The 27,897-nt window shown below is 41.7% G+C and overlaps 2 protein-coding genes across 6 annotated transcripts in view; one reads left to right on the top strand and one right to left on the bottom strand.

Annotated features, from left to right (window-relative positions):
- Positions 1-937: 937 nt before the first annotated feature.
- Positions 938-4,004, bottom strand: LOC144702912 (uncharacterized). The gene is made up of 9 exons (XM_078574931.1): positions 3,636-4,004; positions 3,376-3,558; positions 3,175-3,277; positions 2,773-2,852; positions 2,610-2,687; positions 2,047-2,138; positions 1,579-1,690; positions 1,359-1,484; positions 938-1,244 (listed from the first exon to the last, which is right to left on the bottom strand). The coding sequence occupies exons 1-9, from the start codon at positions 3,918-3,920 to the stop codon at positions 1,122-1,124; spliced, it is 1,182 nt and encodes a 393-aa protein (XP_078431057.1). The 5' UTR covers positions 3,921-4,004; the 3' UTR covers positions 938-1,121.
- Positions 4,005-5,533: 1,529 nt separating this feature from the next.
- Positions 5,534-27,897, top strand: part of LOC144702910 (Protein kinase superfamily protein) — a 36,102-nt gene continuing 13,738 nt past the window's right edge. For 2 of the 5 annotated variants that reach the window (XR_013581424.1, XM_078574927.1), the window contains exons 1-15: positions 5,534-5,692; positions 5,775-5,869; positions 7,257-7,428; positions 8,303-8,423; positions 8,525-8,676; positions 16,687-16,941; positions 18,184-18,308; positions 18,842-18,886; positions 18,975-19,056; positions 19,168-19,236; positions 19,315-19,485; positions 19,575-19,637; positions 26,478-26,549; positions 26,624-26,752; positions 26,862-26,938. Coding sequence is in view for 4 of the 5 variants with exons in the window: in XM_078574927.1 (XP_078431053.1) it covers positions 7,402-7,428; positions 8,303-8,423; positions 8,525-8,676; positions 16,687-16,941; positions 18,184-18,308; positions 18,842-18,886; positions 18,975-19,056; positions 19,168-19,236; positions 19,315-19,485; positions 19,575-19,637; positions 26,478-26,549; positions 26,624-26,752; positions 26,862-26,938 (1,388 nt within the window). In the remaining variant the exon portion in view is untranslated. Of the gene's footprint in view, positions 5,693-5,774; positions 5,870-7,256; positions 7,429-8,302; positions 8,424-8,524; positions 8,677-16,686; positions 16,942-18,183; positions 18,309-18,841; positions 18,887-18,974; positions 19,057-19,167; positions 19,237-19,314; positions 19,486-19,574; positions 19,638-26,477; positions 26,550-26,623; positions 26,753-26,861; positions 26,939-27,897 lie in introns of those variants that run through there. The other 3 variants (XM_078574929.1, XM_078574928.1, XM_078574930.1) reach the window with 3 other exon arrangements.

Here is a 27,897-nt window from a genome sequence, read left to right as displayed (position 1 = left end):
TTACTGGAAATGATATTTAAGTGCATAGAATATTCAACTTTAGTAATAATGGACGGGATACTCAAAGATTCCCTGCTACGAAAGTCAGGATATTCATGTTGGTTAACATAACAAATAGGGAACATTTTAATAGTTCTCAGTTTCATCTCGTTGTACAACGTAGGAACGTTAGGGAATGATAGTATCTTTCAGAAGTCTAGGTTTATTTCAAAATCAAGTTTCCAGTCCAATTTATTTTCAAAAGATGTAGAGTTAAATGCATTGTATTTTTTAAATTCTAAGTCAGCTATGAAAAAAATTAAAAAAATGTGTAAAAAGTGTATTTATAATTTTTTTTTACAATACTTGAACTTAGGGACACATCAAAAATTAGTGTACGCTGAACAACTGATTTTCTAAGTTAAATTAGAGTAAATAACAGGGCGGGGCATGCTAGAGCGTGTAGTCTTCTTCTATCAATGATAGTGAAAAAAAAAGAAATGTATTTCAAAGGCGCTGTACTGTTTTCTTTACAAATTCCACACAGACTAAGATGACGAGGCGAGTTTACGAGCCGAGGCTCCACTGGGAACTATTAAAATGACATTTTTAATAGTTTAAATGACATTTTTTCTTTTATCAATGATATCAGATGCTTGTGAAATCGCGCCTTGGATAAGCTTCTTTTATGTTATTAACCTGTGAAACTCTTGAACTTAATGGAAGTGAATTCTTATTCTTAGCAAATAGCATTCCCTATTGATTTGTCCCCGGGATGGACCAATGTTAATTCTGAAATATTAGTCCATAAAAGCCAAGAGAAAAGAAATGAATGGCGAAATACCCACGTAGATGAGGAAATTGGCCAAAGATTAGATGTCAAAGTTGAAGGAAATAACTTCCAATGTCAGATATTAATCAAAATCCTATAAAAGACACATCATTAAAAGAAGGGAAATGATTCAAGAGGCAAATATTAAGAAAAAACAAACACACGGGGCTGACAAATGTTTTCAGCAAAAAAAATCGAGGAGACCACGCCATTTTTTTTTCAGAAAATAAAACTTCAAAACTCCAAATTTATAAGGTCCAATTTAAAAGACGGAGGGCGATAACTTAGCTGTTAGTAAAGGGAACATGGGTCAGGTTCTCTTTTGTGGCTTCACCCTATAAACCCTGTTGATTATTTTCTGAAGCGCTGCCGTGGCATCCTCCACCGTCTCCACTTCGTTATCCTCTTCGAAAGATATCCTCTGAACGTTGAACTGCTCAAGATCATCAATTTTTTATGATGAGTATAATCATTTTTAAGATGATAAACGACTTATCGCAATCTAAAAATAGAAGTGCATGGATTAAAACGAAATATAATTATCAACCTGAGCCCCCTGTCGAACACGTATATCGACGCCTTTGCTGTCGATGGATATAAGAGCGACGTCGTCAATCTCCCCTTCCAAAGATAGAACTTTTCTAAGGGGCTTGGAGAAGATGGCATTCAACTCCTGATCAAGAAGATATGAAAAGAAAGAAGGCTCTGAAGAAATCAGAATAAAGAAAGAATTATCTCCTAAGGGTGAATTTTTAGTTTTAAATCACCTTCAAATTTCTCTCTCCACCGTCGACGGCGATCTTGTCGGGTCGTAATGCTTCATAGTCCTTCACATTCACCCACGCTACGGTGCCAAACCCTCCGATGAAGTAAATGTCACTGGATCACAAAAAATAAAACATAATAATGATTTTCATGATAAACCATATACAACGGCAGATTAACATCTACGGTTTAGTAGATTAACTTCCCTGTTGTGGGAAAAGGGTAGAAAAACTTATTAAATTAAAAAACAGCAAAATATTCCCCAGATCAAGTGGATTAATTTGTTTTTTTTTTAAACAGCATGATAAATAAACCCTTCAAGCCTTTTGTTTGACTATTCAGGAATGTATACTTCTCAACTAACCACTTAGTTTCATCTTTTCAACACTTTTCAAAAGTTTTCATCACTTTGAACACTTTTCAACACTTTTTAATACTTTTCAACAGTTTTCAAGTTATGAAAGAATAACCTGATATTTTGCATCCGATAATAATAGAAGTTGCCCCATTGCTGAGACGTCCATTGCTGATGCTTTGCTGTATACTGTCTGTGGCCCCATTCCTAGTTGAACAGTTAAGAGAAAAAATCAGCACGAATAGGAACGAATTTTTATGCCATTTTTTTATTTTTTATAAGACAAATAAAGCCTTTTCCTGCTAAAAAATGAAGACGGTGGAGACCAATCCACAGATGATTGACTGAAGAGTATAGATATATGAAGAGAACGAGCAGGGAGACAGCGTAGAATGCAAATAAATATTCAATTGATTCATGGAATAATCTGCATTCATATGGGCAGATAACAACAAATATAAGATTATTTAAAGTCCCTAATATTTATAATATTTTCCAAAGATAGCTTTTATCTTTGGAAAGATAAGACAGATTCAATTATTGAAAGACTTCAGTATCTAATGGTCACAAATCGTACATTTGGAAACGTGGATATTTTGAAAATCCGATTGAACATGAGATATCCACCTGGATAACTAACTTCGATACCAACGTCATACTCCGCAAAAAAATTCTAACCTGTTCATCATCTGAGAGGGGGTAGACGTCTCCAAAAATCGTTACACGAGCATTCGACAGTCCGCTCCACCCAGGAATCTGTAATTGAACAGTTTCAAGAGTGTCGATGAGAATTGTGATCATTAAAGACGAAGAAAAGCCAGCAAAAATCATACAATTGCACCTGCACAACAAGCGTGCATCGAGGATCTGCCAAGAGATTTCGTGTGTGGATAGCCAAAGGCGATAGCGAAAATATCGGATCTGCATGGGAAATAGTTAAAAAAAATCTACACTAACTTTTATTGAAGAAACATGTATGGAAAATATACACTAATAAGGAACATACGTATTGAAAACACGGACATTTGTATTGAAATTATACACTAATAGGGGACGTATGTATTGGGAATATACACTAAGAAGGGACATATGTATTGAAAATATACATTAATAAGGGACACATGTATTGGGAATATACACTAATAAGGGACATGTGCATTGAAATTATACACTAACAAGGGACATATGTATTGAAAATATACATTAACAAAGGACATAGGTATTGAAAGCATAGAAAACTTACGGCCAATGGCGTCGGTAGCAAAATCAACTAATGAACCAAAGGGATATCCCTCTCTCCGATGGTGCATCCGAGACATTGTAGTGCAAAGATGAGCAAATCTAGCCTACGAGTATAACATCAACGGCGAATTACGACTTCTAGAAAAGAAAACAAAAATACGATGAAAGATATGATGATTTACAGTATTTAAGATAATTCAACCTGCTCCATTAAATTCCGGACGGCCAATGCCGGATGAGGCAGCCTATGGGCAGAAGTAGCGCTTTGCACACCCCCAGAGATCGGCGTCCGAAAAAGCCCCGCTCTCGAACCACCCCCATTTCCACCCATAGAAAGATCATGATCCAATCTTCGCGCCGCGCTGCCATTGCGGCTCATCTCCAACTTTAAATTCAAAAAAGCGAAAATTAATCGAAAACGAACCGAAAAACGGTTAGAAATGAGAAATTAGAGAAGCAGACCTCGATCGGAGAAGGGGCTTCGTCCTGTCCGGCGGCCGCGATCATCCCCATAGCGAGCACGCCTTCTTCCGCGGTGTTTCCACCGTTCACTTCCTTGTCGACGGATCGCACTTTGCATCCGCACCTCTGAGCGTTCAATCTCAAAATCTCGAAACTCTCAACTCTTGAGCAGTGGCTCTGGCGGAGACGATAAGGCCTCAGCAAGGGCGGGGCGAGCGATCTGTGGAGAGGCGAGTAGGCTTCCGCCGAGGTAGAGGGAAGGATCGTCCTTCCGAGAGCTTCCATGCCGGTTTCCCGGACAGTCTCGAAAGTTGGCAAATACGAAATGGATAGAAAGACGGAGTGATGAAACTCTCACCGCGGGAGGGTGGAAAGCCCTGGTATTTATAGAGCAGCGCAGACTACGGGATAGCGATGACGGTAGCAGACGGGGAGGATGACGGGTTTTGTGCATCATCTGTCATGGCTGAACTTTTCAGGGTTAACCCGCCGGACCGGGCGGTTTAGGAGCGACCCGAACCGGTGATGGTGGGACCCACCCAAATGAAGTTTACACTTTACAGCATTGGTTTGTCGTGACGGACGACGGGTTTCTGTGCGTCATCCGTTCCTGCCCCGAAGCCTTGCGATGTAACCCGGCCGGAGAGGGCGGTTTGACGGCGACCCGAGCCTGCGATGGTGACATCTGGATACGTCGTTGGTCGGTCACCCGTTTCTCCTTTTTAGCCTTTACGATGAACCCGACCGGCCCGGGCCGGGTGGTTTAGGGGCGATCCTACCGCGATGGTGGGACCCACATCAGATGACGCGCATCGTCTTCTCCGATACCGTTGCTTGGGACGGGTGACGGACTATTTACCGTCCGCCATTTGTTCTTGAACCTTTTACGATGAACCAGACCGGCCCGGGCCGGGCGGTTTAGAGGCGATCGGACCGGGATGGTGGGACCCACATGTGATGACGCGTGTCTTCTCCGATACCGTTCCTTGGGTCGGATGACGGACTATCTACCGTCCGCCATTTTTTTCTTGAACCTTTTGCTATGAACCCGGCCGGGCCGGTGGGACCCGCCAATATGACGCGTCGTTTTCCGCGTACGTGGCACATCACTAGAGATGACATTATATCGGACGGTTAACGAATGTTCGTTCGTCATCCGTATTCTTCCAACCTTTTACGAGGAGCCGTCCGGACCGTGCGGTTTAGGCGCGATAATGGGACCCACCAAGAACACGTGGCAGATGCGATAAAATCGGACGGTCAGGACGGGATAATTGCTCAGAGCTTTTGTAGTGGGACCCACATTTTGATTCCCAGCTACACGATGACTGAACCGGCCGGACCGGCCGGTTCAAGGGTATCCCATTCAGATGGTGGGCCCATTCAGATGACGTGGCATCTGTATACACGTGGCATAATACTTAAGATCGGACGGTCAGGATCTGCCGTATTAGAGAGTGATGTACGCTTTTTCTGTGGGACCCACAGAGGATCCCTGATTGCCTACGTGGCAGACGACGTCATACCAGATAAGATGCCAAAGATGAAGTGGCATCCACTCGCTGCAGACGTGGCAAATCGGACGGACAGGAGCTCTCGTTTAGATCTTAGATTAATCCATCGCGGAGAGAGAGTCAAACATACAATGCCGTAATTAGAGATGTGCATACGCTTTTGCGCGTTGGGAACCGGAATGTTGACGTGGCACACCACATCGAACGAGAAAAAGGATCGGACGGACGGGATGGGTCGTGGATGGAGCGAACGCCAACGTGAATAGAGATGTGCAGGAACGAACGTACGTCCAAGAAGTGCTTAGTTTTGATTGGTTGAGCACGGGTTATGTGTGTGTCAAAATAGAGGAGAGTGGTCGTTGGGCTTCGTTGAGCTCGTTCTCGGAAGAGTAGCTTGCTCTTGTTTAAAACTAAAACGGAGAGAACCCGCCCCAAATTCTACCTTCCTCGCGATGAACTGATAAGATCTTCTCTTTGGCGATGATGTAGGAGAGATTGGAGCAAGCACAGAAGTGGAAATTTCGAGGAAGGTGGCTCTGTCAGGTTTGGTTTGTCCCAAATTAGAGCTGTGGAATTTTGTCCCATCGCATGTGAATTGACTCGTAGTTTGACATTGATTTGGTAGGAGATGTCTGGTTGAACGGATTGGATTTTTTAGTTTGGAACTTCCGGTCGATCTGGTGCCGGAGAAGCTTGATGTTCAGTTGGAATTAGATCAAGGTAATTGATACGCCCGGCAAATCTCTGCCTCATAAATGGTGCCTTGTTTTGTTTGAATTCGTTTTTGGTCAAATATTGCGATCGTTCCTCAGCGATTGTTCGCGGACAAGCGTGACAGCGAGAATTCTGGTGCTGTGAACTTTTGTCATTTAATTCTTGTTCATCATTTTTGGGAGGAAAGTCAATCGCGATTTGGGAGATCGAGAGAGCATCTCTGTTAGAAGACGGTGTACTTCAAGTCAATAGTGATGTAGAGTATCGGCACATTGTTTCATTGCCCCGTTGAAATTTGAGGAATGGATCTAGCGTTTCGGCAGAGATATACATACGTCTTTGTGAAGATAATTTTTGATGTAGTCAATAATTGATGTAGAATGAAGTTCTCTACGGGTATTCTTCTTGCTGCTGAATTTTCTCAGCCTCAAATTTGGGGTTTTAGTTCCCCTCTGGTTATGCAATTCGGCTCCATTTGCTGCAGTGGGTTGTAGCCAGCGTCGGGACTGGTGACTTGCTGTCTTTCTTGTGAGATTGTATGTCAAGGTGGACTTTATGTTTGAAATTGGTATGCCCTTGTAGAAAAGTGACGCACTCCTATTAAAGGCAGGAAACAGACTAACCACTTCTTAGAGTAATACTGGTATAAACATACCTAAATCTACTGACTTGGGCACCTATTCATTATTTCCTCATGCCAAGATCGAGGCCCTGATACCATCGATACTTTCCCATTGGGATGAACCAGTATAACAGAGGGCGCAAGAAATGAAATGAGGGATTGAGACTCAGTTCAGTAGATCTATGGGTCTTTGTATCCTTAATCTAAGAAATGGTCATTCCATTTTCTGCTCTTAATGGGGGCATGGGAAGAACTGAGAAATGTTTGAGACATTGATGTGCTCTCATTTCAGCTTGGAACCTAGGGGCTCTTATCCTTGATTGAGGTTTGCCCTCTTACGATTTGCACTTTGTACTAGAAGATCCTTCCATTTCAGGATGTCTATTGGCTTCATCTGCGAGACCTGCAAAAAGCATGGTTTATCTCATGCAGCTCTAGAATTTGGTATATTGAGAGTCACAGTTTAGAGTGTAGGGTAAAACATTATCCCGGAAATGTTGCGGGGCAGGATATAAGAAAAACATTATGTGGACATTTTTTCCTTAAATATTGTTGCATGATTCATGGTACATTTCAGGAGAACAATTTAGTTCTGTGTTTATTCAGCTAATTTTTTTTTAATGATATTCAGCTAATACCATAGATTTGAATGTTGGTAATTGATTTTCTGCTTTAAGAGGTAAAATTAGTAAAAATAAAGCCACATGTTTTGACCTTTTATCCTTTTTTTCCTGTCATATGGGTCAATAATCTGACTTGCTCAAGTTCTAGATTCCGGCTATTGGGTCTATCCCTTCACCAGAAGGACTTCACCAGCCAGGGATTTCTGGTATTTAACCTGCAAATAATCCTCTGCTGGCAATTTGCTATGAAAACACATACCCTGGAACGATAATCCGGCCGATGATCCAGCCAGATGATCTTCGTGGTTTCAACTCCTAAGGTCCATCACTGTTTTTGTTACACATCACTATATTCTCGAGCAACTGGTTATCTCCCATGATATAAGGCCTCTCAGAATTATCTCGGTGATCCTCTCTTCTTAGCTGGCATTGTAGTTTTCTGACGATCAAAAACTTTGGAGCAGTCTCACCAGTTACTCGCTATTCTGTCCAGACTGATGAGTGTCTTGATGGAGTTTTTCATCACCATCCTTCATCCCTTCACCAGAAGAACTTCATCGGCTCTGCCCTTCCAAGTTACCAGTTTTGTGATCGTATTCCTAAGTAGTGGGATTATGTCAGCCATTAATCCTCTGATTAGTTGGGTCTTGTTGGTCCTCTTGATTGATAGATACAGTTTCAGCTCATGAATCATATTTATTGAGACGTGTCATCTTTTTTGCATCTGTTTTATTCACATGTTCCTGCTGAACGCATTGGTGTTACTGATTTCATCTAGTCTCACAGATGTGAAATTTAGCTTTTCCTAATGAAGGGAGTTATTCCATACATTCTCTGTGTTCTCTTTGCAACCATAAATTCAGCAAAGAAAAGATAAAACCTCAGTTCCAGTTTCAATGATTATTATAAACCCATTTTTGAAGGAAATTTCATCTATATTTCACTGCCTCCATAAAAAAGTGTAGATCAACCTAGGTTCTGTTTTTCAAGAATCAAAGTAATCAAATGTGAAAACGTTTGATATTTGAATTTAGAATTGATATGTCACATCACAACTCATGAATCTGTTGACATCCCAAGTTGAAGGGCTGTTTTTCTGTTGACATCACAACTTGTGGATTCCGTTTGATGTTATGACACTGTACGTATATCAATCTGTCCATTTTAATAGTCTTTTCTGTTGAATGCTTTCAGACGGTGATGAATATAACGAGAAGCACATTCCTGATCGAGTATCTTATGTTCTCTGGATATCTGATGCAAACAAGAGGCAACGGGCACCAGAACGGAAGGACCACACACTTTTTCATATGGCGTATGACTAAATCTTCTGTTTATTGGGCATCCCTTGCTCTCTAATTCTAGGCTGTTTAAAAAATAATGCGCTATAGTAAAATATCATGGCACGTGTGTCAGAGAAGAGATATCCTACTGATCCCAAGCATTATGAGCTATATGAAGAAATTGGCGAAGGCATCAGCGCCACAGTCTATATGGCACTATGTGTTCCGTTAAATGACATTGTTGCGATTAAGGTTATAGATCTTGAGAAATGTGACAATGACATCGTAAGTTTAATTTACATTTAAGAAATGTCGTTAAGTTTTTCAGTATATTGTGATTGTTTTCTTTTGCTTTATTTCAAACTATGATATCATTTTGTCATTCAATGGTTACCTTTCCAGACAGTATTTTGATTACATGATTCCTGATTCTCCAATTTTTTTAGTTTTTATTGTTTCCTTTTTGTTCTTTATAAGTTCTTTTTATCCTTTGGTCCACTTCCTCCTGAAAACCTTCCAAATCCTATGTCATTTCATGATTCTTACCTGGAGAAAGTAAACATCACTATTTCAATTTTAGAAAAAAAGTTGAAATACGATCCACCATGCCTTATGTAATTGCTGTAGAACGGTTTTTGATACAACTCCCAATTCTTTTTTTGGAGTATTTGCATCATTTTTTTTTTCTACTAGAGTATTATCTTCATTTTTACCTTTATAAATTGGGCAGCCAAGAGGTGAATTGAAGTTGTTCCTGTTTCCTCTCTCTCTCTCTCCAATGGGATGTCCATCCCAAGAGCATCCCTCCTCTAGCCAACAATCTTCCCGCCATCCTCTTCCTCTCTCGTCTCAGCAATGAGGACCTTACTATGAGAATGTCATTCCTTGTCCTTTCTTTCTCACTTTCTCTGGATCGATCCTATACCAAGGCTCGTGTTCATTGTTACTCCTGAACCAAGGTACATTGCATTAGAATCCCAACCAGGATCCTATCAATTGATACGATCCTGGTTTAGGTATATATTGGTGAAGGGAGAAAAAGGAGGCTCGAACTGAGAAGGTAGGGATTCACCATGGATGAACTGCTTGAAGATGCAGTGAAGGGTTCAGATCGGAGGGGTGCCGACTAAAGATTTGGTGAGGTGATCCCGGAAGATAGGGGAATCACTGGACTGTTGAGGGACAGGAGCAAGGTGGTGATGGACAAGACAATTAGTCGAGCGATGAACTTACCTTGATTCTTGACAACCCTCGTAATGGGAGGTCTACTAGTATTTAAAGATAAAAGAACAACTGACCCAAAACACGAAATGACCAAAATTCTCCTAATGGGGTGAAATGCCAAAGATACTGATACAGATATCAGGCATCGATTTCGAACTGGAAACAAATCTTAAAATATTGACAAAGAAGATTGCACAGGTTGCTCCAAGAATGAATCCCAGAATCAATGGGGAAGCAGTCCAGATCCAGAAGAGTAAGGAATGAGAACATTAAGTAGAAAGAAAAGCCTGAAGTGGCTCCTCTCCCCTTCCAGCCATGGTACACTCTCACGTCTAGCCAGCAGGACAGGGCTCTCCCCCAGTCTGGTAACTAACTGATTTAAAACTTGATCCTCCGGTTTCCCTTCCTCCTTATTTACAACAGGCTCGACACATACCTGCTTCTTCTTGCATGCCTTCTCTAGTCCGGCTTCCCGCTCTTTCCCCCTCAGTAAGTTCTTTACTAGAATTATCAGATACCCTTGGGGTTATCGCGTCAAATCAGTCTTGCAATGCGATGCTAAATGATCTGATCCTTTGAACGTACGTGAAAATTATTAAAAGTTACCAGACATGTTATTAGAAAATCACTTTTAATAAATGCCAGGCTCGGCAGTTTCTTTGAATAAAGATTCTCATAAATTCTTAAGAAAGCAGAAGTTCCACAAGAAGTGTAGAAAATTCAAATTAGACATTTATCTCGATAACATGTCAAATCCTTTAGCATCAAATAAAGATACAGAAATGAAGCTCTATTAAGGACATTAAGTCCCATGCTATCACCTTTGTTGGCTAATGAAATAATGAAACAATGGAACAAAGAAGTTGAATGGAATTCTTGAACATCCCAAACAATGAATTCCAATTATGTGGAGTTATTTTGCATCAAATATGACATGCTTTTTGCCAGAAATGGAGTTTTCGCCTAGGTTTCCAGGAGAGAGATTGATGAGAACGAGAGAGATAGAGAGGAGAACAAGAGGGATAGAGAGGAGCTATTGAGGAAGAAGATGATCCTTTAGGGAAAAATAAAGAGTTAATTATATTGAACTTGGAATGGGATTTATATACAGATACAACTACAACAGTTACTTTTATCTAAATGGGGCATCGCGTGTGCGGCACGTGATATGTCATAACACCTCCCCACAAGCTGAAGAGTGGATATTATCCAGTCCCATCTTGGACACTGCTATGATCCCTGCCGGGGAATGTATCGAGAAGGACGAGGAGAGAGGTGACTCTCACAGGATGGAAAACACTAAGGGGGGCGAGGGCGGCAGAGGAACAACAAAGTGGGCGTCGTTGGCAGGGAAGAGAATTAATGGAGTGGACTTTGTCCGGTGAGATAGTAGCTACCAACGGAAACACTAGATTGTAACTTTATGTCCTGGCCTCCAACAAGGTGGGCTACATATTTAAAGGGAAATACAACACGAGAAATGCCCCCAGTGGGCTTACTATATCGGGAATAGATCATAACAGACACAAGGTAATCATGTTGCATCTTGAAGACATTTGTTAGCAAATAAGCCAACTGATGCTTGGTTCAAGCATATTCAATCTGAAATGTCTGCTGCTCCAAATGTTGCTTGATGAAGATGATCCATATGCTTGGTTTGCTCATGTTGAGCCAGATCATGCGCAAGACTAATAGCAGACCTGTTGTTACAGAGGAGAGTAGCTGGTTATTCAAAGGGCAGCTTCTATTCTTGAAGAAGATTGCGTATCTAGAGGATCATGCGTAGTAAGAAGATTGCTTCTTACTACGCGAGGTGATTAAGTTGCCGCACACAAAAGAGCAGTACCCAGTAGCAGATTTCTGATCAAACTGTGAAGTAACAAAGTCAGCATCAGTGTATTCTTCAAGAAGATGAGACTTACCCATCGAAAGGTCAGCCCAAGGTCAAGGTTAATTGTACTCTTTACATAGCGAAGCACACAGTGTGCAGCCTGAAATAAGAAATATGTGATACTTTATGACGTGTCATAAATTGCCTATTTACATTAACAGAATAAGAAATATGTGGCCTGGTGTGCGCTAAATATATAACTTTTCCCACAAGTTGCTGATAAGCTGGAATGTCAGTATCAGATTTGTCAGCAACATAGGTGAGCTTCGGATTGAACTTTGTACTCATCGATGAGGGTTGACATTGTAATGACCAGTTTGATTCAGCAGATCATAAATATAATTTTTTGGGGATAGGATGATGCCACGGTTAGTATAGGCTACCTCGATACCTACAAAAGCCACAAGTTTTTGATATCAAACTTTACTCTTAGATGCTGGCTTGAAGTAATAATGCCATATGAATCATCTCCTGTAATAATATATCATCTGCATAGACAATGAGAAGAAAAATCTTGGCCAGCCACAAATGATTAATGAGGCACATTTCCAAGCTTCAGCTACAGCAGCTGCTGGGGACGAACGTTTTTGGGTCCTCCATCGGCAATTAGGACACCTGTCATTTTCTGTTATGAAAGACATGTTTCCATATTGATGTTCCCATTTGAATATGGATACTTTAGTGCAAGAGTGGGAGCTTTTGATAGAACAAAAACATTCTTTCTTCTTCTCATTTCTTAGGGTTATTATACACAGATACATCAGGAAGATACAAAAGGACCGTTTTACCCCTTAATGGGAAGATACATAAACAGCGGGAACTATGGCAATGGCTATAGTTCCTCAACTTATGCGCCCACTTGGGTATCACATGTAGGCCTTCTGTTAAGAACTCGATATAACCGAATGTAATCGACTAGCAAAGATCAACAATTCCCAAATTGGTCAACAGAGCAGGAGAGGGGAGAGGAGAGGAGAAGGAGAGATTCCCGGGTTGGAGAGGAGGGGGAGAAACGGGAAGGGTTGCTGAGGAGAGTCGCCGCAGGCTCGACCGGAGGGAGGAGAGCAACACACATTGTGCGTAATGTATGCCAGTTGGCCAAACATAAGTATACTACTCATCCTTTTTCTTCAAAGGGAGCAACACGCATGTTTGAGTAATTTCACAATGATGTATGAGAACCAGCGCCATTTTCTGATCTCCATGGCTTTCGACGGTTCTTGGTGCTCATAGATGACGAGAGTCGTTTTTGTTGGATCCATCTGTGGAGCATAAGTCAAAAGTTGCTAACATCATCTGTGTTTTTCTGAGTATGATCTATCTCCAGTTTGAGGTTAAGATATGCTGCACTGATAATGAATTTATAAACTTTGGAATAGAAAAACTCTTTAGAGATCAATGCATTATTCATTAAACCTTATGTCCTTATACACCTCAATAAAACGGAGTAGCAACGCAAAAATTAGGACATATTCTGGCAAAGACAAGAGCCTCACTATTCAAAGTTCTGCCCACTTTATCAACCACTTACCCTCTCCCAGTCTACAAGGAAATACACCCGTGGAGACAGTTACAACCTCATACCCTACCACACGAGGTTTCATTCCACCTTGGAACTTTGCCTCTTTGGATATGAGTGTTACACTCATCTATATCCACGGCAATATAGCAAGTTGTATTCGCGTGCCTTAACATGTGCCTTTGTTGGGTACTTTGAATACCCAGGAAGACTAGAAATGTTACCGTCCTTCTATAAGACATACTTATATCCAAAAATGCCACATTTAATGAAATTAAAGTCTATTATTCTCAAACACCTCGATTGATGACAATAACATTCAGTCAAGTCCACTGTCATCCTCATCTACTTATTTAGGCCTGCAAAATGATGAAGATCAGAATTTGGGTCCACAGCCCACTCCTGAAACAGAACCCGCAGAGGTTGGCCCCGTGAGTGCAGAACTTGGAGATCCTCTCCTAGTGGACAATACATCACAGCCCTCCGCAAAAAGAGTTCCCAACTAACTCAGGTAATGCCATATCCTCATCACTATACCCACCAGTGGATTAGACATCCACCACAGAGTTTCCAAATCCCTAAAACTACATCAAAAGAACCTACCATTGTCTCAGATACAACTGTGCCCATTCAGGATAGTACTAAGCTTTGTCATATAACCTCTTTCCCATTGAGTGATCTTCTCACTTACCAGAAGCTCACTCCATCCCATGACACATTTCTGCCAAATCTACAATAAGTTTGTATTCCCAAGTCTGTTCAGGACGCCCTAGCCAAACCACAATGGCATAGATAGTTAAGTCCCTCAGAGATTATTGCTAGCCCATGCTTCAGACCTGCCACCTTGTTAGATTGGAATACATCAATCCCGACAAAAATCAAATATAAGATGACGGCAGAACAATATGTTGGACAGAAAATAAAATGATGCATAGCTTTGGGACATGAAGAAGCGAAGTAGCCCTATAGGTGAGACCTCAATGCTGCCAATACCAACCACATTCAGTAGAGTAGAATTTGCAGTCTGAACCTTTCAACCACTAGTGCAGGTTTCATAGGTCTTAAACAGATCTTTTATGGAGTCATGTGATTAGTGGCTCCCCAGTCAAGGATCCATAAGTTCAAATGATGAGACAAGCTCTAAGAGAGTAGCAGAGAGAATTACCTGAGTATGCTGGAGAATTTGATCCCTTAATGTCATTCACAGACTTCAAGAGGTTTTTTAATTGGAGCAGTTCCTCCTTCCTGAGATTAAACCTTGTGTCTGAAGTTGTGTCATTTGGTTCAGTCATTTTAGATCCTTTACTTGTCGAGCTAACAGAATGACATTAGCTCACTTGATTTGTTGCCCATGCCCAATGACCATGCATCTTCCAACATGCCTCCGTAGTGGGACATGAACAACACAAGTGGCTGCATCCGCGGTGATCCTTGGTGTACCCACATGATCGTTTTGGTTGGGATCCTCCCTGAGTGCCAACACCAGCCTGTAATTGTTTCTGTTGATAGTGTCTTGTCTGGTGTTGTCCTAACTGATGTTGTGGTGATGTCTTAGCCCTGTGGGATGTGGTTTAACTGAACATACTGTGCTTTCGGTAGTCGCATTATTGTCCCCTGTTGGGTACCTAGTATTCCTTTACACACTTGAATCACCGTATCTTCAACATTCAGTTTATTTTCTCTGTTGAACAAATGGGCTCGAGTGGATCCGAATTCTGGTCTTTTGCCCTTCAGATATTGACAGATCCATTCAGATAGGATATATCCATGATCCACTGAGATATTAGTGGGGATTTGATAGAAGACGATGTCCTTCCAAAGGGCTTGAGGTTCATGAGCATAATTAAGAGCTGTCCGATGTTCTTACATAAGATGCATAGAGTGATTTACAAGTTCTGCAAGATGGGATTCATCCTCTCGCATTGAGTAATGCTTCTGAACTGTTTCCCACACATCTTTGACTGTGTGAAAGTTAATAAAATGTTGACTCAAATCATGGTTCGTAGAATATAATAGAACATAGAACATCTTCCTCACAACGCCATTTAGGTTACGACTTATCTGATTCAGAGGGTGGGAGGTCTGTAAAGTGATGGAGTTGCTTACAAGGCCTGAAGATTACTTGAATGTATCTAGTCCATTGAAATAGATTATGCCCTGTAAAAAGATTATGGGGTGGAGTGACTGGAAGATGAGAGTACCTTCTCTCCCCTAGATGAAATTGTCCAACACTGGGACTTTCATTCATCTTAAACGTGGCGTCGTCTTTGGCCATATAGTTCAAGAACTATAGACTGGAATGGATAAATTAAAGAAAAGAGATAATTCCCAAGGAAAAAGAAAACTGGACGTCAACTGGAATCCACCAATAAGATGTGTGCTAATAAGAAGCTCCAGAATTATCTCTCCGGAATAAGTACTACCAGTCAGTCGGTAGAGATGATCGCTTTGTTGGCAGAGGGAGATTTGTCGATATAAGTTGGTAGATCAATAGCTTCCCTCATGGGTCGCCATTTATCAAAGAGGTCTTCTGCTGTCGATCGTCATGAGCAGATGAATGCCAAAAGAAATCTTCAAGGAAAATAACCGATGGCAAAGGTAGATTCGTCGGTCTGCAGGTAGGTTGGTAGATATTACAGATGAGTGGCCGACGGAATTGAAGATCCACCAGCCAGTCGGTCGATTGATATCTTCCGTCAATCGTCGTGGTCCCCGTTGACAAAGAGGTCTTCCACCGTTGGCGAAAAGTCTTTGATACGATCTGTATCGAATTGGAAAGAAAAAGATCAAGAAATGCAACTTACAGATCTAATATCTCAATTCCCCAGCCAGATCCTTCTTCAGAATTCCCAGTGGACGCCGATACTCCTGTAACTAGCCCCTCTTGTTGGTATAAACGCCCTCGGAAGACCCTTGCCACATACAGCTGGTCTCTCCAAGATCTCCCACACCCTCCAAGAAGTCTAACTGCCAGCAGATGCCTTTGTTTGAGGTCTCACCTCTTACTTATAGGCATCCTTTATTCCCTTACCACTCCCAGTGAAGACTGGGAATTAGTGGCCACATCAGCACCACATGGGGCATCTGGTCCCTTGGTGCCTGTTGACTGGTCAACATCCTTTATTTGGCTCCCCCTTCTTTTTCTTTACTCATATACTCTAACGAGAACTGTATCTGTCTTCCACTGGTAATACATCCACTGGGAAGCCTATTAGAGTCGCGTTGATATCATGCCAGAAATGGAGCTTTTGTTTTGGTTGTCCAGGAGAGAGAAGAGAACAAGATAGATAGAGAGGAGCTATTGAGGAAGAAGACAATCCTTCAGGGCAAAATAAGGACTTAATTTTATTAAACGTGGAACAGGATATGTATACAGATACATCTCCAATGGTTACTTTTATCTGAATGGAGTATCACATGTCAGGCACGTGATACATCATAACACATTTCACCATCATTTCTCCTGGGTTCTCTGTAGAAAAGAATAAGATGAGATAGTCTGTTGTTGAAAATGAATTCCATTTGTTGAGTTTTTTTAATGATGAGAGTGCATGTTCTTGTCTGTGTGCTATGTTTGAATTTGTGATCTCCTACCGCCTTAAGTATAATATTTGTATTTGTTGGCATGTTATTTAGTTTTCTGCCTTCATTTATTTTTCAGGATGGCATCATGGGTGAAGTGCGGACGATGAGTTTAACTAACCATCCAAACTTACTCCACGCTCATTGTTCCTTCACATCGGGCACTAATCTATGGGTTGTGATGCCTTTCTTGTCTGGGGGTTCTTGTCTTCATATCATGAGATTTGCATATCCAGGTGGATTTGAAGAGTCAGTAATTGCAACTCTATTACGGGAGGTTCTTAAAGCTCTTGTTTATCTCCATAGCCAGGGCTACATCCATCGAGATGTCAAGGTTCCCTTTAATCAATTATGTTCTTCTTTCCCTTCTGCTTTAATGCCTGTGTGACTTAAATGAAAAATGAGCTGATCAGCGCTACTACATTTTTAATGTATTTTTCTCTTAATGTGCTTTCTTGGACTCCGAGGTTTATGTCACCCTTTACCCAGTATTGTACAACCACCTACTTAGGCTTAGCCTACTGAATTTTGGATTATGGCGCCTACAGTTTTATGGAAGTCACCAAGTTAATGTAGTTTACAGTGAGCTTTTTCTTGTTCGCCTCATGGAAGTCACCAAGCAGTGGGAAATGTACTTTATATGGGAGTCCTCTTATTATATTGTTCATGGTAGACTTTTCCATCCCCAGGCTTCCAATTTGCCATATTTATAAGTGTTAGAGAAGAATACAGAATATGCTGAAAGTAAATAGACCAGCGTCCAGGGCAAGGGAGAGATCTGAATGTTGCAATGAGCCTCCACGAGACCAGTGTGGGAGCTTTAGATCTCCATGGAGAGAGCGTCGAATGTGAGCAGCAGAGGAGAGAAAACGAGAAAAATAGAGGTGGAAAGAACATACATTACAAGAGCAGAGAAGCCCTAATTTTATACAACGTTCAGGGGTTAGGGTTCAACGGTCAAAAAACTAAATGGATAAATATACAATTACACAGACTTTTAGGTACAACTGTAAAAAATGGGAAAAACTATTTTTTTTTTTGACGTTATCTTTTCTAACAGAAGCAAATGCATTTTTTCTTTTTGGATGAAATATTGATAAATGAGTGGTGATTATATTTTGTTGTTGGGGATAAGGTTTTAGGGCATCATACTCTTATTTATGGAAAGGGATCACACTTTGTTGAATTTGAGTTGATGTTTTCCTCTTTCATCAACCCAGCTCCCAGACCTAATCTCTCTCCTCTCATATCTCGCTTCCGCAATCTATCCGTTTTAATTGGATCTCTTCATGAAAATTTTCAACTGGTCTGTTCATGTATATGTTATTAGAACTCTACTGCGTAGATCATCATAAAAGAAAATGAATGTGCTGGCATTTACCTTTTTTCAAATTAACTACAACGTGATTTTTCGGTTTCAAAGTTTCTATACACTATATGTTTTACATGGGAGGTTTCAAAGTTTCTTTTAACTTTATGTTTTAAATGGGACTTTTCATACTTCTGCCCCTGAGCTTTCCTTTTTTTGCAACATATTTACAAGTCTCTCTGATTCATCTCATGGATGCTTTTTCAGGCAGGGAATATTCTTCTTGGTGGTAATGGTGTTGTCAAATTGGCCGACTTTGGGGTCTCTGCTTGCATGTTTGACTCTGGAACTAGACAACGAACAAGAAAAAGCTTTGTGGGAACCCCATGCTGGTCAATGACTAGGCCTTTCATTATTTTATCTGTACTGCAATACTGTAATGCTATGATATTTTACCATGTCTTTCTAGTTGCCCTCTATCTCTTGAATATCATGTAGGTCATGTAGAATTCAAGATCACAAGAGAGACTTGGATCATTTCTGTTGATCTGAGTATTGCATGTCTTTATTTTCTCTCTCTTGTTAGCCCATTAAGGGCCCTCTCTAGTCAGCCCATTAGGGCTTCCTATAAAACCCTGTAATCTCTTTCATTTGCTATTAAGAATTGTTCTTTTCTTGTTTACAATTTCATTATTCTTAAACATATGCAAACACAATAGCTGATTCAGCTAGCTGGGTAGTATTTATCGGAAGATTTAAGATATCATTTTTTTGGAGTGCACACCTTTGCTCATATGCTAAAGAAGAGCTGATACACGCTCATCTCGGACGCATTAGATTTGGTTGTCTTTAGAGTTATTAGGCAAAATATTACCTTTTCATTTGGTTTGGTTTATTAATTCCATGTTTTGCTTTTTGGTTGCAGGATGGCTCCGGAAGTTATGGAAAAGACTCACGGATATGATTTCAAGTAATACCTTAGACCTAAATGGATGTGGGTGTTTTCATTCTAGTGATATCTTTTACAGGACTCTGCCAAAACTCTTTTTTCCTTGCAGAGCAGACATTTGGTCTTTTGGGATTACAGCTCTGGAGCTTGCTCATGGTCATGCCCCACTTTCCAAGTACCCTCCTATGAAGGTGAAATTCATATTATTCATTTTCATGAGTTTCTAAAATCATTGAAAATTTTCTTTATGAATCTTAATAAATGCCTTTTAATTGATTGATGATTCTTGTTTCTTCTTCAAGGTTGTGCTGTTGACCTTGCAAAACGCCCCTCCTGGTCTTCTTTACGATAGAGCCAGACGCTTCTCCAAAGTACTATCTATTGTTGCTAAAACTAGTGACTTGTGATTTTCACTTGAATATCTTTTGAAATTTATTGTCTATTTTCAGACTTTTAGAGAGATGATAACTGCATGCTTGGTGAAAGATCCAGCAAAACGTCCCTCCGCAGAAAAACTATTGAAGCATGGTTTTTTCAAAAATGCACGATCTTGTGACTTCTTGGCACGAGCAATCCTCAGTGGTCTATCTCCACTTGGAAAGCGGTTCAAGGAAATGAAAGTAATAAAATAAATTTTTTTTTGAAATGTTAGCTCTTGAAAAATCAGGGAGTAATAAAATAAACAATTTATTGTCTATGTTTCCTCCAGGAAAAAGATGCCGAGTTACTTCTTCAAAATCAGGAAGCTGACGAGGATAAGCACCCATCACAGGTGGGGGCTATAGCATTTCTTATTTTTTCTACTCTTCCCTTAATATCATAGTTTTTCATGGATCAGTCTATGACAGGAATCTAACTGAATTCTAGAAAATGATGAGTAAGAACTGTCAGCATCTGCATCAACAGTGGTCTTCAAGTTGACATCAGAGATATCAGGGCTTTCAGAGAAGAGTACTCTATTCTGTGTTAAGGGCTGTTATAAATATCAGATTACAGTTGGCTGGACTCATTATTACAGTAGGCTGGGCCCATTATTACAGTAGGATGGGCCCATTATGTGATCGCTGCCCGCGAAAGATATGACAGAGATAATAAAGGTTTGGATATGGGCCTGTTAACTTATGGCTCACTACTAATTTTACAGATCTGGGCTCATCAGGGGATATGGGTGATACTTCTCATCTTAAGCAGAGTGTTTTTCTTCAACATTCCCCCACCATACCTGCAGTTGCCCTATTTTATGGCCCTACATGCAGTGTGTTGCTTCTGGAAGTTGAACATCCAAAGTTGGGTTTGATATCATGTTAAAATTCAGGTGCCTACCTCTGTACAAAAAGCTATAGTTGAGCATTGTGTTGTTCTTCAATATAAACAAATAAGTGTAAGACACTCGGCAATATATCACTCTTGCCCAAAGAACTATGGCCATTGATTGTGGGTTTGTATGTTGATTAAGTGGCACAAGGAGGTGGTGGGCCTGGCCCTGTCACTGTTGTCAGATTAGACTCTCGATTGTCCTCAGTGAGATCTATTCTTCCTCGGGGAACACCACCATCAATAACACCCACTGCTGCATTCGTGGATGCCTATGATGTGGCCTTTTAGTTTCAATCTGAACCCATTCAGTGGGGCAGGGAGCCATAGCAGATCTGGGGGATCCTGGTAGGGGAGGGCTTTTACTGTGCTGTTTGTGGCTTGTCGGCAATAAAAGGAGAAAATGAGGCGTGTGATTGTTGTGACTCAGGAGTTCATGGCATTTGTGAAAATCTAGGTGTCAGCAAACATTGTCTCTGGCTCAGTGAATTTACATTGACTTTAGAAAGATGAGGAGTGATAGCAAGAAGTGGGAAGTTTGGTTGTTGGATAAAAATAGACTTTTGCCTGGGGAGATTAATGGAGATGGTGTCACTTCAGACCTCCATGAGATTCAGCAAAACAATGATAGCTCTTTTGAAGATAACTTCAGGCTCATTGGTTTTAATTGAGATTTGCGCGATGGATTCGACAATACATTATCATATTTGAAGATGGAGAACATCACTGATGGGCACATATTGAGGTTCTTCTGGCGTTGGACTAATTGAAGCCACAAGAGATAATGGGAATGGGTATCTTGATCATGTGGCAGCTCCACTGGATGTTTCACTAGGGAAAACAAGGCTGGGGATAGAAAAAGATAGACTACTCTCTGAGACTCTCCGACTCTTTCAGGCAGCAGATTGAGCTTTCAGGGGAGGAATCCATGATGAGGGCCTATGGTCGAGCGCTGTTGGTCGACACTGTTAACGGTGTCAGCTATAGGATTCCTTAATGATGGCATCTGGATGCGAAAGGAAAAGATATTCCCTATGGTTAAGTCCGAAGTCTACCCCTCCTGGGAAATTGCTTTCCTGATGCAGACGACCATTCTGGCAACTTCCCCACCCCTCCAGTCCTCTCCCCGATATCAACTGTGAGGTTCGTATCATGTTGGCAACAACTTCCACAGTAGAGGGTGGAATTACACATATAGTGGCAGTTGTCATGGCAGAGTGGTGGAGGCAACAATGGGTGGCGAAAGTTCTTTTGTGGAAAGGGTGGCAGCAGCGGCAATCCCCTAGATTATCCTATTGAGGGAGCTCAACTCCAACCTCATTTTGAATGTGCTGGGGAGGGGATGGAGAGGGTTACTCAATGAGGCTGACAATGCACAAGCATGGGTGGGTGGGCCTGTCATACATAGCCATCATGGGCCCTTGTGGGATAATTAAATGTGGAAGGGGTTCTCACTATACAACAGTGATGGGTTTCATGTGAAGCCAGTGTCAAGTAATGGGAAAGCTCGTCATTGGGTCTTGATCGTGGAGTGTGAATAAGAAGGCTGGATGGGTGACTGGGGACGCACCACACAAGTTTTGGACGATGGAGCATGACAAGGACAAATCATAGACAGGTGATACATGCTTTGGTTGTATGGCACAGGACATCCTTGATCCTCCAGTTGTCAGAGATGCACAAACATGGGCTATGTCCCCTTTGAGTGCGTGGGGAAGAACAGCAGGAGATGTGTAAGGGGTCCATGTGGATATAGGAAAAGGATAGGGGAACTTTCGAAGGCCACTGGCCAGTTATACAGTGGAGGATGAAGTTATGGGTGATATTCCAATGGTGAAGAATGTCCAACGCAGTTTGTGGACAAAGTTTCCAGAAGTGGGTCAAGTGGAGCTATGGTGGTTGGATACGGGTGATGTCTTCATCAACTGGGTCTCCAGGGGCCATATTAAAATCGTGTTCTCCTGACACATGGGGAATTGTAGGGATCATTCTTTGAAGCTAGGAGAACCTGTATGGGTTATAGAACTTGGGGGGAGGGGAATGGATACAATGGGCAGACACCTTTTGACAACATTGGAGTTCAGGGATCCCAACGTGGTGTTAGTGCAGTTGGAGGAGTTCCAGGGCCTCCCACTGCCAACCTTGGTTCTTTTTTGATGGCTGAAACAGCAACTGCAAGGTTCAAGTGTCATTGAGAGCCCTTCCCTACTTGTGGTGAGGTTGGAGACACAGAAGGGGGCCACGGGAAGAATGACAACTTCGCATGGCAAAAGGCGAGGAGAAGGGAGGGAGGGGGGGGAGGGGGGGATTCTCTGGGATTGTCAGAGGGTCATCAAAGGTGGGTTTCCATTCCTTTGAGGGGATACTGGCTGGCGTGCCCAAGTGGGTCGGTATCCACCAGGACAGGGCGAAACTGCCCCAAGTTAGACAATTTCCCTGCTTGTGGTAAAAGTTATGCACTTATTGGTTTGAGGCATTTTTCTTACACCAGTAAAAGCTGGATTTTAGACACTGGGGCGACTGATCATACTTATCCTAATAACAATCAGTTTCTTACCTACTTGTCAGTGAGTGAGCCCCGCAGAGTGCTCACAGCTATAGCTGGCATTGGTGATGTTAGAGTTGACCGGCTGTGTTCACGAAAGAGTACACCATGTGCTCAGAGTCAAGGTACATTTTATACTTCTGCAGATGATGTGCATGTGACACTGGTTGAAGATTTGTACTTGATCATGCAGTTTTTATATGTGCGACGAAGTGTCCAGGGCGCGGACTTCCTCTGTTAAAATAAAAAGATGAACTTCTGGTACTAGAAGATATTGCTACTACATGCCTATATTCTGTGGAGTTCTCCCAAACTATGGACCAGATCCAACTGCTGCATAAGCAGATAGGCCATCCTCTCTTGAAACTTATGAAAATCTGTTTTCCTTCTGTTTGTAACAGAGTAGATCTCAGTCCTCTTAATTGCGAGGCCTGTCAATTGGCTAAGCATAAGTTATTGCTCTTTTATAGTTTGAACAAAAGGAGTTAGAATCCTCTTGATTGCATCCATTGTGATGTTTGGAGACCTTCCCAGTGCCTAATTGTCTGGAAGCAAGTGGCCTGTTGTTTTTATTGATGACTGCTCATATTTTATGTGGCTGTGTTGAAGTCCCTAGCAGAAGTCTTACCACTAATTCTGCAATTTTGTGATATGATTCATAATCAGTTAGGGGTGAAAATTAAATGTTTAAGATCAGAGGATACAAGGATGTAATTTAACTCAAAGGTGAATATGCGCTTCACTCAGAGAGACATTCTTCATGAATCCTATGTCTCTACTACTCAGTAGATTGGCTGAGAGGAGAATCAGCTACATTTTTGCAACTGCTAGAGCATTATGATACGGTCCTGTACATTGAATACAAGAGAAGACGAAAGACGGGAAGTCAGCGCAAGACGCGGAGCAAAGATGGGGTCAACAGGGGCTCGGAGGAGGAACATGCCCCTCGGAACAAGTCTCTCTATTTTTATGGGAGCAGAGAAGAAAGAGAATGAACCAAATGATATCTTACAAATAAACGGGCTACGACCAGCCTATTAATAATGGTGGGGAGATAAACCCGGTAAGGAATAAGTACTCCATTGGAGAGTATATGAGGACAAGTGAAGGGGAAAAAAGGATACAGAATGGGAATTCAAGAAACTGGTGGTTAGGCGCCCTCTTGAGATGGAGCTGCATTCGGCTGTGTCGCAAGGAGTAGGACGACGTGCTAAGATCGGGACTCCACACTGGAATGCTGGATTTAGAAGGCTATCATATTTCTACGTCGATCTAGCACACAGTGATTTCCACTGCGGGGTACAGGTGCGTGAAATTCTCTTGATTGGTACCTCTCTTTAAGATACAATCGTGTCACATTACTTTTCTTGGGCAAAGGTACCCAAAAGTTATTAGGAGATAGCTATTTGTATAGCTGCATATCTCATCTACAGGATACCATTGAAGGCACTACTGACCTGTTAAGAAGTGTCTATCTAAACACCTGACTGAGGACCAGCTTGAGAGCTTGAGTGTTTGGTTGTGTGGCCTACCTTCCTGCTCAGTTTGGGAAGATGGATCCAAGAGCCCTTTATTGTGATGTTGGGTGCTCATGTACCCATAATTGTTACAGGTGTTATCCATTAGTAACTGTCTCATATGAGAGACTGACTATACAATATAGAAGTTTTCAAGTACCCTTAGGGACACTCCTGTCCCAAGAAATCTGAACCAGCAATTTGACGATAAGGAATGGGAACAACCGATGGAGGCACTAGAGAGAAATGAGACGAGGCATTTGATAACACCTCTTGAAGGGAAGAAGGAAGTTGGATGGCGGTGGGTGTACACTCCAAAATTCAGTGCACATGACATTCAGGAGAAGTACAAGGCTAGGTTGGTTGCTAAGGGATACAGTCTTACAGTATCAACTACTTTGAGATGTTTTCCACTGTTGCTAAGTTAAATATCGTAAGGATTCTGATTGCGTTGCAGAAAAGTATGGATGGTTTTTGCAGTTTGACATCAATAATGGTTTCTTGCATGGAGATTTAGAGGAAGATGTGTATGTGTCACCTCCCCCAGGGTATCACTGTAGTAGCCAGTTCAATATGGTGTGTACGTTAAAGAAGGCAGGCATTTAATGGTCTTAGGCAATCCCCAATAGCCTCGTTTGGAAGATATACTTGTCCTAAGAGAAGCTTCACTGTGTGCAGAGTAATGGATACCATAATTTATTATTCAAGCATAGACCTACTGGTGGTATGACTGTCCTTATTGCGTATGCTGACAGCATCCTTTTCGCGAAGGATGATGAAGTGGAAGTACTGCAGCTGACTGGTCAACTTCAGCATTAATTTGACATCAAGTCACTAGGACGGCGGAAGTCCTTACTGGGCATTGAAGTTGCATACTCAGATGAAGATACTTTCATGTTACAGCATAGGTACACTATTGACTTGTTCCAGGAAACCAATATGCTGGATCGCAGACTTGTTAATTTACTAGTTGATGTCAATGTGAAGCTAAAAAAGAGAAGGTTGCAGTCTGGTTATCAAGGAGTTCATTAGAGACTTATTGGACAGTTAATCTACTTGAATCACACACATCCGGACATCAGGTGGCGTGGTCGGTCCTGGTCTATTTGAAGAACACAGTTGGGCAGGGTCTCATGTGTATATGAGATCGTGGGCCATCAGTGGAGGTCTTTTTGCTAATGCTGATTATGCCAGATCCCTGGCTGATAGGACGTCTACCTTGAGATACTGTACCTACATTTGAGGAATTTTTATAACATGGAGAAGTAATAAGCAGAAGGTTGTCACACTTTTGAGTGCAAGGTTGAATTTTGGTCATTTGTGGTTGTGAGGCAGTGCGGATCCCAGGAGTACTAAACGATTTGAAGTCATTTTCTCAGAAAGGTGCAATGTGGTACTCTGACAATTAGTGTACATTTACTATTGCCCGTAATCCCAGTTCAACACGAATGTACCAAGCATGTCGCAGTCAACTTCTGTTTTATCATGGAGAAGATCAAAAGTGCTACATTCTCCAAGTGTTTGTGAGGTCAGAGGAGCAGACAGCTGATATCTTCACCAAAAGCCTCCCAGGATCCCTGTTTAGGAATTAAACTTCAAGCTGGGCATGGTTAACATCCAGACCAGCTTGGGGGGGTTTAGATAGTCCTTTTACCATTAATTTCCATTCTACTTTATTTGGTTGTGATTAAGTTGCATTCTATAAGGAGCTCGCCTCGCTGTGCCTTTCCAATCATTCAAGATTGTTATCCATCCAATTCTGTTAGTTTGCGAGTCATTTATTCTCACACGCGAGAATAAATGGCATAAGCGACTCACATGAGTTGTCAGTTATTCTCTCTCCTGGAGAATAAGTGACTCAACTGTGTTTGGGCTTTTGCCCTCAAATGTAAGATATCCGCAGCGTGTGTGTGTGTGTGTGAGAGAGAGAGAGAGGCAGACAGACAGACACAGAGAGAGAGAGAGAGGGAAAAAAAGGAGAGAGGGAGAGGGAGAGGGAGAGAGGGTGAGGGAGAGGGAGGGAAAGAGAGAGAAGAAGGGAGAGGGAGAGGGAGGGAGAGAGAGAGAGAGAGATAGAGATAGAGATAGAGAGAGCGAGAGAGAGAGAGGTACAAAACATTTGTTCCTTGTAAAACTAAATCTTCAAAATGTGTAAATAGTCAATGGTGAATTATGTCTTGCACCTTTCATTTCATTTCTCTCCTTTGGATTTTAGCACTTAGTTTGGATTTTGCAGAAAGGCGGTTATATGCAAGGATTAAGTGGATGGAACTTTGATCTTAACGAACTGAAAGCTCAGGCTGCGATTGTAATCTCACTAGCACACTTACCTGCATCCCATAGATTTTTTGAAAAAACTAGTTTACATCGTTTCTATTGTAGGATGAAAATTTGGATGTCGTCTCCATCACTGAGGATCTCAAGAAACAAACTGAGAGTGGAAATTCTTCAGGGCCAAATAATTTGCAGTCTGATGGTGTAAGTTGTTCAAAACTTTCAGACCATGGAAAGGTACTCAGAATCCTCTTTAGCTTTTTGAAGCCTTTTATCATGTCAAACCATGGGAATTTTCTCTTGGATATTTCTTTTAGAAATTATTAATAATGTTTCACTCTCTTAGGAAGAGTCTTTTGGGGGGCAGGATGTGGAGGATTCACTAGCATTTTCATTTCCAATGGTTCCTCTACGAGCACTGAAGTGAGTGACAGCCTTTTATCCCTGTGTAGTTCTATTTTTTACTGAAAGGATTTGCTTAAGGAGAGATAATAGAAGTAAGTTATGCTAGTATAAAATGTTCAAGGCATTTTGAGGAGCCTCACTTTTATCGCAAACAGTCATCCCCATGGTTATCAAGGAAATGGGTAAATTAAGATATTTTCGGGGAATATAAGTGGCATATTCACATGAGGGGATATCCTTGTCACAACACAGGTCTATATTTTTTTTTTTTTAATAACGAAAAAGGCAGTCACCCAAAAAGGGTCGGTAACCACCCTTCGATTACATGCCTTGAGCCATAAGTCTCTATTACAAAGGGGTTTATCCTCTCCCCTCTCTTTTCCCGACTCACGGAACCAAGCTGCCAAAAGTACTTCCACCTCGTGGGCTAGCCCATCCGTAGGGCCCCCCCCCCCCCCCGAAAAATCATGTCATTTCTGTGGCGCCATGTTCCCCCGCTTCTCTTTGTCTAGAGCTGAGTCTCTGTATCGAGTCCCAGAAGGCTTCCTCTGATGTCGGGTTCACTGCCGTCTGAGTTCGAATAGCCCAAATCATGCAAGCAAGAGGGCACTCGAAGAATAGGTGATTACAATCCTCTTCTCCTCCTATGCACAATACGCATTCCGTCAGTGTGTCGGGATACATCTTCTTTCGGCAGACTCAGGTCGTCGCTCTTTTTTGAAACACAAGCCACCCGAAGATCTTCACTTTCAGATGGACCTTTAGACGCCATATCACTTGGCATATGTGCGCCATCTCTATATTTTCTATGTTTGCCTGACGGATTCCCACGTAGGCTTTCCGCACTGTAAAGGGGGCATTGGACCAGTCTCAGCCATCACTCACGGCGGTTCTAGGTTGAAGCTGATTCAACGCTTGCTGCATGTCCAAAAGCCCTGTTCGTCTTCCGGCTGACAGAGCGCCCAAAAACCTCGGGT

This window comes from Wolffia australiana, chromosome 5 (assembly GCF_029677425.1).
Source record: "Wolffia australiana isolate 7733 chromosome 5, ASM2967742v1".
Classification (NCBI taxonomy): domain Eukaryota; kingdom Viridiplantae; phylum Streptophyta; class Magnoliopsida; order Alismatales; family Araceae; genus Wolffia; species Wolffia australiana.
This window is presented reverse-complemented; position numbering and strand designations above follow the sequence as displayed.

What these genes read in the sequence shown, in the direction of transcription:
- LOC144702912 (XM_078574931.1), bottom strand. Translation starts at nt 3,920, where the DNA reads ATGGAAGCTCTCGGAAGGACGATCCTTCCCTCTACCTCGGCGGAAGCC. An exon ending in TCCGGAATTTAATGGAGCAG is followed by an intron (nt 3,278 to 3,375) that starts GTTGAATTATCT and finishes TTATACTCGTAG; the next exon opens with GCTAGATTTGCTCATCTTTG. An exon ending in GATGCACGCTTGTTGTGCAG is followed by an intron (nt 2,688 to 2,772) that starts GTGCAATTGTAT and finishes GTTCAATTACAG; the next exon opens with ATTCCTGGGTGGAGCGGACT.